This window comes from Hesperophylax consimilis, chromosome 9 (genome assembly GCF_061612785.1).
Source record: "Hesperophylax consimilis isolate HC1 chromosome 9, BYU_Hcon_1.0, whole genome shotgun sequence".
Classification (NCBI taxonomy): Eukaryota; Metazoa; Arthropoda; class Insecta; order Trichoptera; family Limnephilidae; genus Hesperophylax; species Hesperophylax consimilis.
The window spans coordinates 24,961,196-24,976,760 of record NC_142844.1 but is presented as its reverse complement, the minus strand read 5'-3'; the positions used below and the strand labels follow the sequence as shown (position 1 = coordinate 24,976,760).

The window sequence follows — 15,565 nt, the reverse complement described above, 5'->3', positions numbered from 1 at the left end:
TCCATCCCTCCCACTGCGGTACAAAGCGAAGCGTCGAGAGAGTACAGTTTTTTGTCTAAGAGTCTCCGTCAACTAGCTTCGCCTGAACCTCAGCTGGTGGGTAGACGCATATGCCGCTGGGACTTGGACTGACCTTACCCTATCCTGAGCACTTCTGCTAAGTCATCAAATATAGCGAACCACTTGGAGTGACCTATGGCAGAGGTGTTGGTTATGCAGTGAATGGTTCCCGGGGACAATGCCCGCCTCCCAAAATGTTTTATGTTTGCAACCAAATTGGTCTGTTTTTCTGATTTTTTTCTGTTCTCCCTGCAGATATGTGTGCATGGGCAAGTATTGCATGGAGGCGTGGTACCAGTCCCCCTACCCAGCGGACGCGGCCCGGTTGCCCCAGATCTACCTCTGCGAGTTCTGCCTCAACCACCACAAGACGGCCCCCGGCATCACCCGGCACAGAGCCAAGTGTGTCTGGAGACATCCGCCGGGAGATGAGGTCAGTACAAAAAATATATTATACTCTGCGTGGGCAAGTACCGCATGGAAGTGTGGTGGTACTCCAACTATCCGGCAGATACTAATGCAACTAGAGACATTTACAGTGAGACAGGCACAGCAAAAAAATATGTGTAAACCTTGCTTTTATACATGTAGATGTACCTGATAATAAAAAATAAATAAATTATAAAAATAAAAATGTTGTTTGTTCAAAATCTTAAATTTCGGAAAGTTCACCACCGATTGCTTTCAAATTGTTTTCTGTTTTTTTCATAAATGTATTATTTAATTAATGAAAATTATACCATCTATTTTTAAACGAAAGTTTGAAGCAGAAAATCAGAAAAGATATAGTCGTATCTAGGACTTGGACCCGGGACCTTCGCCTTGCCAGGGGGCTGCTCTGCCAACTGAGCTAACGGGACCCTATTTCTCTCGGTCATATTTAACTGTATCATACTTTGAATAAGAATTACTAACATTATCTTAATTTTTTCACCGCACATCTTATATTTTTCTATTTTTTTATTCTGTATTCTGTTTCTTTTGAACTTTTTTTATTTTTGTGTGTCAAATTTTCGTTTAAAAATAGCTAATACAGTGAAACCTCTGTGGGGCCTCGTTCCTCGAATAATCGTTTTCCCGGATGTATCATTTATTTCTTCTAGTCCGAATTCATTTCATACAAAAATAGATCGCATTGATCGTTTCTATGTCCACCATTTTCCCGCATTCATCGTAGGAATTACGTCCCGTATTTGATATTATTGTCTATGTTTAAACGGCGCCAGACGGCACTCGTTACGATGCGCGAAACTTTTGAGAGAGAAAGAGAAAGAATAACAGTTTGTCGCCGCCATCAGTCGCTAGTTGTCGTCAGTTGTCGCTAGATACCCAAACTTAGTGAAGTGTTTGCAGTTATCCTTTTTGAGATTTTAAACTATTTTCGAAATGAGCCGTTTGATGAAAAAAGTACGTACTCTTCAAGAAATATTGAAAATTATCGAAGAGGTGGAAAAAAACCCCGCTGAAAAACGCATCGATATAGCCAAGCGTTTAGGAATCGCGGCATCCACGATAAATTCTATTTTCTTGAAAAAAAACGAAATTCAGGAGCAAATTCAAAAGTGCGGAAAATCTTCGAAAACTAGAAAAACCAGTAAAGAATCAAAGTTTAGCGAACTGGAGAAAATTCTTATCTCTTGGTACCAAATTTGACAAATTTTAACAATTTTGTTACTTTCGACGACAATATCCCAACTTGTGGGATAAAAACTATCGAAAGCTTGTGTGACGCAAGATTGACGGAGACAACAAAAGAGGTCGATATTGATGAAGAGGTGCCGCTGCCTGTACCTTCATTTTTAGAAGCATGCACCCTCTTTGAAAGATTGAAAACTTTCTACTACGCACACTCAATAACTGATGCCGAAAAGAATATCATTTGCAAAGCTGAAAATATACTGTTGACTTGCGGAAATAAAACAGTAAAAAAACAAATGTCCATGAAAGATTATGTATTTACAATGCAATAAACTTGGTTCTGTTTAGCTTTGTATTTTTTTAAAATAAATACATTTATTTACATCTAAAACTTATTTTCTTCTTATAATTTTAATCTACCAACGGTTATGCAGATTGGGAGGACTGTATCTTTACTGGATCGTATCTCCTTGTGTTTTGTCCTCTTAATCCCGCATTCATTGTTTTTCCGCATTCATCGTTTATTTCGATAGGTCCCTTTAAAACCAATAGATAGAGGTTTCACTGTATTACGTCAGTAATTAAATACATTACTCCTAGTATATAATATCACTGGTCAACCCGATCTGCATCTAGATATAAAAACAAGTCCTTGAGGTGATTTTGCACAAAAACGATTTTTCCGATTTTATGTCCGAGTTAAATCTTCCCCACAGGAAAAACTAAACCCTTCGACACACTTTTCCACAAATGATCATCTAGTCGATCAACATTATGCAAGTGCATTATACACGGTGTCCGGAAACTCGTAGTACAAGCGGGAAACTGGAGAATCTACACCACATGGGGAACCCAAAAAAACATAAAGTTTTTTGATTTGAGCATTTTCAAAAAAAAAAAAAAAAAAACCAAAAAAAAATATTTTTCGGCTATTTTAGGGTTAAAGTTTTTTCTGGTGTTTAGGGTTGAATAACAGATGTTTTAACCCTGCAGAGCAGAAATATTTTATGATTACACCGGGTTAAATGAAGGGTGATTTCAAAATAATGCTTCAAATCCGAGTTTCTTCATTTGTTTTACTTTCAAATAGTTTTAATTAGTTGGGTACTTTGATCTTCAGTAATAATTTATAAGAATTTGATTAAAAAAAAAAAAAAAAAAAATCAACTTCAAACTCGATTTACTCGATAACGAAAGCTCAAATAAAAAAAAAATATACTACAAAATCGACTCCAAATGTGATGTAGATTCACCAGTTTCCCGCTTGTACTACGAGTTTCCGGACACCCTGTATAAGTAAAATAAATACAAAACAATACAAGAACAACACGTCAACTCACCAGAGATCAAATGGGAAAATAATTCACCGACTCCAGATATTTTCATATCAGAGGGTTCGGCTCGGTAGAACTCCTAACAGGGCCTATAAGTCCTACTGATCCCTCAACATAAATATTTAAAAAATCTTTCGTTATCCTACATGTATTTAAAATGACTGATTTTTGCATTTTTATATATAAATTTTTTGATAGATCTAATACGCCTAAATTTTTAATGAGAGAGCTAGGTATAATTCCAGTAGCCGAAATAACGAATGGTAATATTTTTATAGTCTGAGAATGCCAAATTCTTTTTTATTTCATTTCCTAAATTTGTGTATTTTCTTATTTTTTCATTAACAGATTTTTAGATATTATTATTTTTATTATTATTACAGTACACGTCTGTTCCAATACTAATGATGCAAATTGTAATTGTCCTTGTCTAGATCTAACAGAACATATTAAATACCTGGGTCTTAAGTTTAACCCATTGGCCTCCGAATTGTTTAGCTAAAAATGTGTCCTTCACATCCGAATTAATTTTGTACCAAAAGTTTTAAATCTGCAGTGGTGTACTAAATCTAATATAACTTTTAAACGAAACATGTAAACATAACAATTTTTTTAAATGTACTTCAGCATTGAATTAAGGTATGTTAAAAATAAATGAAGTGTTTAAAAAAAAAATATATATATGATTAAACGAGGATATAAAAATAAATTTATAATAAAAACCAAAATCATACTTATTACCATAATATATATTTTTTACATAAATATATACTTAAAACTATGAAAAAAGTATACAACTATACAAACAAGATGCTAAATTATTAAGTTTACTGAAATTATTTACGCACCGATTTGTTTAGACAAAAATAGCTGCCCAAAATGCCAACTCCGTCTTGTCCTTTTCCAAATCCTGCAACGTACTCCTGGATTGCGGTAAATGGAATCCGGCTGTTGTTTGGAGACGATTTCCACGTCTATTCATCAGGATTGGTAGTTTTGCGACGTGTAGCTGGAGGTATGGAAGCCGACGGGCCTACTTCACTCGTCGAAACGTCCAAAACTTCCACTGCCTCCTAAGTGGATTCTTTGTTCTTAGACTTCGGATCTGAGGAATCTATATGGTCACTAAGTTATCGTCGTCAGATTCATATAATAAACTCTCATTATGGGCTGATGCTAGCCGCCCACCACGCGTTTTACGGACAAGCTTGTCTATTTCCGAACAACCCGCCATGCCATGCCGAAATCTAACAAAATATCAATCGTAAATATCAGGAAAAAACTTTACCAACGGAATCCTGCCAATACTACGAAACGAATGCTTAATTATCTACAGAGCGATTGGCATTTGAAATTTTAAACACAGTTGTCACCATGTATCCTTTTTCGTTTTTAATCCTACATACATCAGACCCGCCGGGACGGCGTCGTTTGATTTTAAGACACATCGCTGTACACACGCCGGGACTGCGTCGTTTGAGGCCAATGGGTTAATACACATCTGAAATGGAACTCTCATCACAAAAAAACTCAGAATACATATTTATTTATTTAAAAATATTATAAATATACTCAATTTAAAATATATGAAAATTGTATATTATGCTCTCTGCCAAATCGATCATCGAATCTCTAAATATTATAAAATAAAGTCGCTATTTGCGTCTCTCTGTTTGTGCGCTTAGTTTTTTTTTTTACTACATAATGGATTTTGATAGGGATTACACTATCATTTAGGGAATTCTTCCGAAATGTTTATATATAATACATAAATGTAAGTCTAACCAAGCATTCGGGCAGTGCGGTGTTTACATGAAAAAAAAGAGCGAATTGTGCTGGCAATCCTACCAATGGAATATTTCACCAAATTATTTTTCCCAAATTATCCTTGGAAGCCTTTGAATTATTGGAAATCTGTTGTCCATAAAAATGTTCTAAATATATACCTAAGTACTGAATGAAACGATTCCGTTTCTTCTTGATAATCTCTTGTTTTTACTTTATTTCACTTGACTCAAACCTTATTGTATCTTGTTTTCTTTTCACATACTTAATCCAGGCGCACATGAGCAACTTAAGTTGTGTGCATCAAAATCCACTAAGCCTGTGACAGACCACGCTGTATAAGTGCGCTATATTCTCGTGGCTTGGCTATTTCAGCATATCGCTCGTCATACGTTCCCATTGGGATTGTATGGCGAGCGATATGCTGAAAGAATCTCCTTTAGGGAGATTTTTTCCTTATTTTTCTTGTGTTTTCTTTGTCTGTTGTGTCCGTGTACATTAGGGTGTCCCAGGACATAAGGATGAATTTTTTTTTCATGAATTTAAATATGCATACCCTCTTATTTTATTCCATTTGATCCCAATAACTCATATAATAAATATTATTTTGATTAAACACCGGCAACCCGTGCCGACTTGATGCCAAACATATGGTACAGAGTTAATATGGAAGGATTTTCAACTTTCATTTTTGTCGGATAAATAAAATTTAAAAATGCACAAATGTTCAATTATGCAGTATTTTATACTTAAAAATGGTTTATTGATTAAAGTTTTTCTTCATACTTTGTTTTTTACAGTCAGGATAAATCTTCCGGTGTTCCTGAACGCATCGTAACAAAAATTATTTTTGTTCCTCTTCGACCGTGAGATTAAGCCATGAAAATCTTGCATTAACTTAACAGCTCTTTCAGCTGTATCATTCACTACTCTCAGCGGCGACACCTTCTTTCTGACTTCTTGATACGAAGCAATATTTGACCACATCGTAGGGAATTCGTTAAGAAAACTGGCATCTGTTTTCAGACGATCAAACAAATACTTGCTCTTGACTGAAATGAAGTCGTAAATATTTTTCTCTGAAACAAAAGTCACTAAATTATGATATAAACAAAAACCTCAATACAAAACATAATTTAAACTACTTAATAAACTTACCATACAATTTACCATCAAGATCTTCCTTCGATGGGATTTAACGTTTGTCATGGGTTGATAAATTATTTTTTTTGATATTTCGAGCATTTTCATTTTAGTTGTTTGATCCACAGCGTCGTCAAACAGCGATAAAATAGATCCTTCATCGGTCAAATACCATAACTGCTTACTGAACAGAAATAAAGCTGCCATTGAGATGTTTTCATCAATTTTTTCTTAAGCCTTCATCGATTTCAAAAAGTCCTGGTAAGGTGCTTTAACTGCTATAATACATTGTAACCATGGCTTGACATAGGATGTTACTATGAACAGGCAAACGTCTAAAAGTGCCGCCTTATCCTTACCGGTAATTTTAAATTGCGCACAAATTAATGATATTTTCAAGGAATAAAGCGCCTTTGCCATCCATCGAGCACCTGGAGGCCGAATCTTAAATTTTCTCGCTGTATCTCCTCCTAAAACTATCACACAGAGCTCTAAAAACTCTCAATAATCATCTCCAAGTATTTTTGTTGTCAGTGCAGTATGGTAAAAGTCAAGCAAATCATCGATTTCGGAAGCGGTTAGGTGCAATGTGAGATTTTCTCTGTAGCACTGAATTTTATCGGGATCAACATTTTTACAGTTATCTCGAAACTTTTTGAAGAGTGGTATGTCAGGGCTTGTAGTCACTTGACTGATTTTTACTTCAAACACAGCTTTTAATACCAACTATGGCTATATTTGGTATATATTGACAGTTAAATTCACTTTCCGGATATTGCAGAACAAAACTTCAAGAACTTGTCCATTAGATGGCAGTTTAGAACCCGATATTTGGTGTTTTACGACTCCTATTAAAAATATACTCTTTCTAGAAGTGCGTTAATCTAACAACATCTTGCCTGAACGAGTGATTTTCGTTTACTAACAAAATAGCAAGTTACTACAAGCTCATCAACACGTTTGCTCGCTGGCGTCTTAATGTACAAGTACTGACATCTTTCGATGTAAGTCGGCACAGGTTGCAGTTGTCAAAAGTAAACAAAAAAAATTTTATAAGTGTTTTGTCATTATTAAAACAAAATTAGAGGGTATGCGTTAAAAAATAACAACTTAAATTTTTTTGGGACACCCTAGTGTACATCAATAAAATAGGTCTTCTTGCACCCAACTTTGGACATAGATTTCCCTCAGTTGTCTCTACCCTTTGTTATTTTTAGTTCATCAGTCCAACCCATCTGCGTTATAAGATGATGTTTGAATTTCTAAATGAAACACATCCTAATCCGCAAAATATCCTCAGTTCACAATTTGTTTCATTTTTAAATATGTTTCTCTAGGTTTACCGCAAGGGCAGGCTGGGGGTGTGGCAGGTGGACGGCAGAAGACACAAGCAGTACTGCCAGCAGCTCTGCCTCCTCGCCAAGTTCTTCCTCGACCACAAGACCCTGTACTACGACGTGGAGCCCTTCCTTTTCTATGTGATGACCCTCGCCGACTCTGAGGGCTGTCACACCGTCGGGTACTTCAGCAAAGTAAGTGCTAATGTTTACATTAAATATTATGTTTTCTATTGTGTGCACTTTGTGGTAGTGCTCTTTTGTTCGGGTTCTGTTAGTTCTTATGCCGACGTACATGTGATAATATCACACGAGTTGTTCTGCCTTAGACTAGATATAATTTTCCACTCAAACTAGTATTTCGATGGATGGTTCGTTTGGAAGATAGTTTCTTATTATTTATGAAACATAAAATAGGACGAGGTTATTCTTATTCGAAGCGGAAACCCTTATTTTTTGTTTTACAATTACGTATTAGTGATTTATTGCTCTTTAGAGTAACGTTTAAATCTTAGAAACATAAGATTGGACGAGGTTGTTCGTACCCCAAGATAAAGCCCTTTATTTTCTACATTACATATTAGAAAAGCTATATTTGTTATCTGCATTTCCATGCATTAGTGTACACCCATGACTCGTTGAATCCGACTGAAGCTATTGATTCGAACTCTTGGGTCTCGATTGGGCGGCGTTGGGCTGGGTGGAGGCGTTACATCTGTATCCGGCACGAAACTTGTCACATTTATTTCATAAATAGACGATAGACATAAAGTACTGCCTCGCATGATAGCAATTTTGCGATGAAGTGTTATGTTTTAATTATATGTTCCAATTATAATTGGATGATTTGTGCAGCATCATTTTTGTGAAAAAATGCTAGGTGATGCAAGAAAACATCGAATCGGAGGAAGATGTTTCCCTTTAATAGTTTCATTGTTTGAATAAACCACAGACATATGAATATAATAGACGAGAAGTTAAGGACGAGGGGTTAAAACAAGAGTTGCGGGACGCAGAGAGGAAAGCTGACTGTGATTCGTCAATAAATCAATCTGACAGTAAATAGGCATCTCGCATTATAATATCACCATTTAGTTCTTAAAAGTAAAATCTGTTTTTGAATGAATAGACATTTTTACATGGGAGCGCAAATTACTCGCCACGTTATGAACAAATTTGTCAAAATAAATTTCTTCTATTTTCAGAGTCGAATATTTCGTTTACGTATTTAGTTAAGACACTTTTATAAATGTTCATAATTTACTTCCCAGCAACCAACCAGCTTTGTGTTCAGATGTATCTCGATGTGATAGTATATGTTTCTACAACTGATCCATATTATACGATGTGAATATGCTTAAAATAAAGTAAAATAATGCTTATATATGGAATGTAATACGACAATTGGGTTTATTCTCTTTTTCACATCTATTTTTACAAGTTTTCATAACACAAGTCACCATTTTGCCGTGTTATTTCGTAAAATTAACCGATGATGCCTCGACCATAGTTCGCACGAGAATGATGACATCACGTTTTCTAAATTCACTTGAGGCCATACGCGAGCCCAGCCGGCTCCAATGGAACCGGTATGGGGAGTGGGGAATAATACGCTTTTAATCACTTAGGGCAGGTCTACTAATATTCATATGTCTATGGAATAAACCTTTATTTTTTAAATTCACCAATCCATTTCAACAAAATTGTGAGATGTCTGCAAAATGTGAGATTAGTTTGCTAATAGGTTCTAGGTGTTGCACAGTTTTTGTTTGATGAAAACAGTCCAAGCATAACTCCCAACATGAGTCACAGAAGAGGGAGAAGATTTCACCAGGAACAGTTCTGCTGGAATGCATTTGTCATTAGTAATAATATTCATCTGGATATATTAGAGCAGTCGGGTTGTTGGTTTCATCCTCGTAGGAAAGAAGGGAGAGGAAATGGCACTAGGGCAATTAGGCACAACACATCAAACAAACTCAACTAGGCGCAATTGGGCCTGAATTACTAGGCCAGCAAGATTTCACCACTTTTCGTGACCAGACTGTTTGTTAATAAGCTATAAAGTGCGTTCGTTACCTTTAAACCAGTGGTGGAGAAACTGCAGCCCACAAGTACTTTTGGTGGGTCGTGCCGAAAGCACCGCAAAAAAATAATGTTTAGAATGCGAGAACGGTTTTCTATCACATTATGTCAGATAAATTTTTAAGTTAGTTAAATTAATATAAAATTACGTTTTTATTCCGTGCGCAATTATACAAAAAATAAGCACAATTATAATTTAAGCTTGTGGACTTTTAAGCAGGTTCATTCATAAGTTAAAAACCGGTCTTGTGTTCAGAATGCATGAATAAAATTCCATTTAGGGATTCATCTGCTGACACATTTCGAAGGAAACCATTCTCATCTTCTTAGTGAATTTTAAAATTCTAAATTCACCAAATGCTGCAAAATTTGGAGGAAAACCATTTGCTTGTTCTGCGTGTAACAATTATTTGGGCTTGTGAACTCTTATGCAGAATTACTCTTTGTTGAAACCTGTCTTGTGTTCTGAAGGAAACGTAAAATTCTTTGTGTTGCCGACTCATCTGCTGACGCATTTCAAGGCAAACCATTGAGAGTGCATTTATAATTTTTTTGTTACAGACACATTTGTGGTTTTATTCGAAGAACTCCTGTCAGGTGTGGTATAAAAAAAATTGGTCGTTGCTAAAATGAGGTCATAATAATGTATCGAATATTCTGATCCACCTCATACACACCCTCTTCACAGGAAAAATCTATGTGCAGCCCGCGGATGATACTACAAACATCCAAATGGCTCCTGATGGCAAAAAACTTGCTTCAAACCATAGGTCCCCAAACTTTTGTCCCATAAGACCGCGTACCGATTGTTTCTATTTGGGTAGAACTCCTGCTCTCCTAATATTGAAATTTTACAAATTCATCAACTTAAATGTATTTTCTTGAAGCTGACACAGATAGCCGCGCTACGGTACAAGTTTAGGTACTGCGACCACAAAGTGAATAGGCTGCTTACACAATTTTATGAAATATTTATATAATAATTAGGAAATGTATATATCTAATATAATATCTTGAAATATTTGATCATATATTGTAACAAATAAACAAAAATGTACTTATATAATAAATATAATAAAAATAAATATAATAAAATAAATAAACTGTTACATGACAGTAGGCACTATCTATGTTAGGTCGATAATACTTAATACATTTAAGGTAAGCCAAAATTTTGGTGACAGCCTGCCTTAATGGATCTACTCTTATGAACCCCCATTTGCATCTCGGGCACCTCTTTAAAAGATGAAATACAGTGTGAAATTTTGTAAAAACTTTACAGAAAGGAAGTTAGAAACTAGGGATGGTATTACTTTTCACATGCTATTTTTTTTTTCTGTACATAAACCCCACACAGGAGGCCCTGAGAAAAATAATTTCCCTCAGAGCCTATGTAATCTTTGGGGATGCTGTGTGGAGGGTCTTTTTGAGGAAAGGAAGGAGAGAAAGTTCTGGGAAGGAAAAAAGTATGAGGGGTAGGGATCTAGGGATGAGTGTGTTCAGGAGTGACAGACAAATGAATATATCCTTCCCATTGCGGCGCAAGGCGATGGGTTGAGTGACCAGTTGGAGAGGTCAAAGGGTCTCCCCGAACCAGTCTCTCCCAATCTCCTATCAGCTGATCATCTACTCACCTGATGAACCCGGGCACCCCTGCTAAATCACCAAACATAGCGAACCACTTAGGGTGATATATGGCAGAGGTGTTGGTTACCCAATAAATAGTTCCCGGGGCGGCGGTACCCAAAAGATCGATATGCCTTGTTGATTTCATTGTTTCCTTTAATTCCGCTAGATGACACTCGTTTTACAGTTAGATAAATAAACACTATTATCTAATGTACGCCGCCTGGCTTGTAAAATATTGTTATATAAACAAAATATTTATTAATTTCCATTGTTACCAGTTTTATTCAAAGTTGAAATTATAATTTTTTTAATTACCGCCATCTATTGCTAATTCGACTAACACTTGGCAAGCGTACTGCGAGGGATGGGCATGTCATTTTGAAATTCCCCCTTTGCACCCCACACTTCTGTTCCCGAAGTTAGCGATAAAAGTCTCATAGGAAATGTTCATATTACCACCTCCGCTCCCTTCTTCCCTCTATGGTTACATGTCTCCAAATAGGGACAGAATTAATGCGTTGGCTAAGGGATGTTAGTTTTGCTAAATAAGAGCAGTGTCCCTTTTTTGGAAATGGGTAAAATGACTTTTTCCATTCGGGGGCAGAAATCTACCCACCAGGGACATGTTACCCATGGTTGTCAATATTCCCACCAGTGATATATTTATCTACGGTCATCAATATTACATTATTATTTTAATTCCTTAGTTAATTTGTTTGAAGAATTACTTAATTTCACGGTTGTCAATATTCCCACCAGGGATATATTTATCTAAGGTCATCAATATTACATTATTATTTTAATTCCTTAGTTAAATTGTTTGAAGAATTACTTCATTTCACGGTTGTCAATATTCCCACCAGGGATATATTTATCTAAGGTCATCAATATTACATTATTATTTTATTTCCGTAGTTAATTTGTTTGAAGAATTACTTAATTTCACGGTTGTCAATATTCCCACCAGGGATATATTTATCTAAGGTCATCAATATTACATTATTATTTTGTTTCCGTAGTTAATTTTTTTGAAGAATTACTTAATTTCACATTATTTCCATAGTTAATTTGTTTGAAGAATTACTGCATTTCACATTATTTCCTTAGTTAATTTGTTTGAAGAATTACTTAATTTCACGGTTGTCAATACTCCCACCAGGGATATATTAATCCAATGTCATCTATATTACATTTTTATTTTATTTCCTTATGTATTTGGATTTGTAACTGTACCGTTTGTGGATCTGATTTTCTGATGAAATGATTTTTAAATGTATTATAAATATACAGACTTATTCAGAGTTCAGATCAAAAATATTTAATTTATCCTTCAAAATTACAATAGATCATTTTTCATGGAATTTTAATTATAATTTTGTTTGAGATTTGTTCTGCAGTAATGTTCTTTTTTTAGCTTTTGATGAAATGAGAATATTACAAGAATATTACATACATTATTTAAAAGGACTTTATAATATTATGAAGCTCGTTTGTGTGAGCCTAGACGACCTTGACGGCTAGAAGTTAAAATACTTGACCTTGAGTTTGCAGGTTTTGAAAATGTGTACATTGAAATCTGTTTTAGTTGGGTAGGTACTTTGAAATATATGATATTTAAGTAGGTACTTTAAGATATTGTATTATATTTGGGTAGGCACTTTCTTTGTGAATACTTGGGCGTTTCATTTTTAAAGTGTACTGAAGAAAATCCAATCAAAAATGGAATTGACTTTGATGAAGATTATTATTGGAGAACAGCGTAAAAGAGTTTATGAAAAGGTTCCAGATTTTTTTGAGGTTAGGGTGATGTGTCGTCAAAATTATAATAGGTATGTTTTGAGAATAATGAGTAGACTTGAAATAATTATTGATAGTGGTGGATGCTATCAGTATCGCCCTGGTGAGAGACCATCATTAATAATCTAAACATTACTTCAGATCCAGATCTGAATAGCCAGGTTCTTCCAAAATTTCCTCTTCCTTATATCCTTTACCTCTCCGCTTCCTTCAGTATCACAACATACTTAGTTTGGGATGCCATAATCCCACTGGCTATTTAGATAGAATGTAATGGAATCTCGGTATCACCCCGGTGAATTGAATTGTTGCTTGCTTGTATGTCTATTGACCAAATCTGACTAAACAGGACCCTTTGCTGCCAAAGCTACCGCATCACTGCCCACAAGTAGTTTGAAATCTTGTATGATTGTGTCAAACAAAGCTCATATTAGAGAATAAGTAGTGACCACAGCCTTATGAATATATAGACTAGAAATTAAAGATGAGGGGTAAAATCAACTGTTGAAGAACGAAGGGGGTAAAGCTGACTGTGATTCGTCAATAAATCAATCTGACAGTATATAGGCATCTCGCATTATAATATCACCATTTAGTTCTTAAAAGTAAAATCTGCTTTTGAATGAATAGACATTTTTACATGGGAGCGCAAATTACTCGCCACGTTATGAACAAATTTGCGAAGTCCAAATTCGGCAAAATAAATTTCTTCTATTTTCAGAGTCGAATATTTCGTTTACGTATTTAGTTAAGACACTTTTATAAATGTTCATAATTTACTTCCCAGCAACCAACCAGCTTTGTGTTTCGCGTCCAGACGTATCTCGCTGTGATAGTATATGTTTCTACAACTGATCCATATTATACGATGTGAATATGCTTAAAATCAAGTAAAATAATGCTTATATATGGAATGTAATACGACAATTGGGTTTATTCTCTTTTTCACATCTATTTTTACAAGTTTTCATACCACAAGCCACCATTTTGCCGTGTTATTTCGTAAAATGAACCGATGATGCCTCGACCATAGTTCGCACAAGAATGATGACGTCACGTTTTCTAAATTCACTTGAGGCCATACGCGAGCCCAGCCGGCTCCAATGGAACCGGTATGGGGAGTGGGGAATAATACGCTTTTAATCACTTAGGGCAGGTCTACTAATATTCATATGTCTATGGTAGTGACTTAATCCATGTACTCAGATTTTCTCTTCAGTTACTTCACAAACTACGTTTGCCCATTTCCAACATTTTAAAAGCAATAACAAACTTTCCTGCGGGATGTTTCCCCCTACCTCTCCCAACGCCCGCCTCTTTTCCCCCCTCTCCCCTACGGCCGCTTGCGCCAGACAATTCATGCAAATGAGATTTTCGTAACATTTGCATCCTTTATGGCCGCCCCCCACTGCACGGAATAATGAACCTACCACCACCCTGGCGTGTGCCACCATAGACTTCTGGTAACATTAGATAGGCCATATTTAAAATTAAAATAAAACATATCGCCATTGTGCTCCCCGACGGCCGCCATCTTTGCAGATTGTGTCGACTTTGATCGAAATTGCGAACATCGTTATAGTAGTGTATTGTGTATTCATCTTTAGCACAAAAGTATATATGTACACAATATTTATTATAACATAACATTCCATTATTAGGTTATCTTAGTTTATTACCGCTTTTTGCTTCGGCCGCCATTTTTGCAGTTAAGTGTTTCGTTGAGCGAAACGGCAAATATTGTTTTAGTGTGTGTAAAGAAAACATTCCATCATTATGACTCAGTTACGAGTCTTGACTTTCTTTGTTGATTATATGGCTATTTTTTGCGACAATCTACTCATATTAAATCTATGGTCCCCACACACTAAATAATTACCCACCGTTTCCTTACCCAATAACTTAACTCTAGCCATTTCAATAAATATGCTTTATTCTACAACGCGTCTCTTATACTTGCGCAATACTAAGTTATATAATAGTTATACAATAGTTAGATAATATTATATTTTTAATAAATCATCGGATTAGGGCATGGTATAATTCCGTGGCTTTCGGGTAAAGTGAAAAGTGAATTGTTCAGGAAACAAAAAACAAATGTTATTTTTCCGAGAAAATCGTTCCTACGTTATCGACTAAATCTTTAGACACAATACGCTATATTCTGCGCGCATAAATTGGGCGTGGCATGTACGTATTATATGAAGGGCTGATACACTACGCTATAATATTCCTCAAGATAGGGTATCCGATCAATTGGGAGGGGGGCTGCCGTGGAATATCATTTCTTTGTATGGGAGCTGTCACTTTAAAAAAAAATAATTTGTAAATTGTTCTACGGTAGGAGAAGGGGTCGCATAATTTTAAAATATAGCCTGGCTAGCAGATCACAGCGCGTATCGTCGCCACGCCCACACTTACAGCACATGTGACCGGTCTGTATGGGATTGTATGGCGAGCAATATGGAGTTATATAAAACACTTCGAACTTATAGCGTAATCTGTCAACCCCAATGCACTTCGAAAAGATCTTGGAAATTTAATCACCTTTCGATGCATAATGTATTATTGGGTTTATTGGATGTAATACCAATTTATTAAAAAAAATCTTCCTTAGCTTACTCAGTTACATAATTTTACCCGTATGTTGAAGTACAATATACAACGTAGTAGCAGTGGCGGTCTGTGACTTTAGAGATCTACAGTGGTAAGATTGAAAAATACGATATTATGAAGATATCATCAGATATCATATGA

At 35.7% G+C, this 15,565-nt stretch overlaps 1 protein-coding gene across 1 annotated transcript in view; it reads left to right on the top strand.

Annotated features, from left to right (window-relative positions):
* The window catches only part of chm (lysine acetyltransferase chameau), a 114,298-nt gene that overhangs the window by 7,519 nt on the left and 91,214 nt on the right, over window positions 1-15,565 (top strand). Inside the window, exons 7-8 of the mRNA XM_089635797.1 lie at window positions 316-493; window positions 7,298-7,492. Of these exons, the coding sequence (XP_089491923.1) occupies window positions 316-493; window positions 7,298-7,492 (373 nt within the window). The remainder of the gene's footprint in view (window positions 1-315; window positions 494-7,297; window positions 7,493-15,565) is intronic.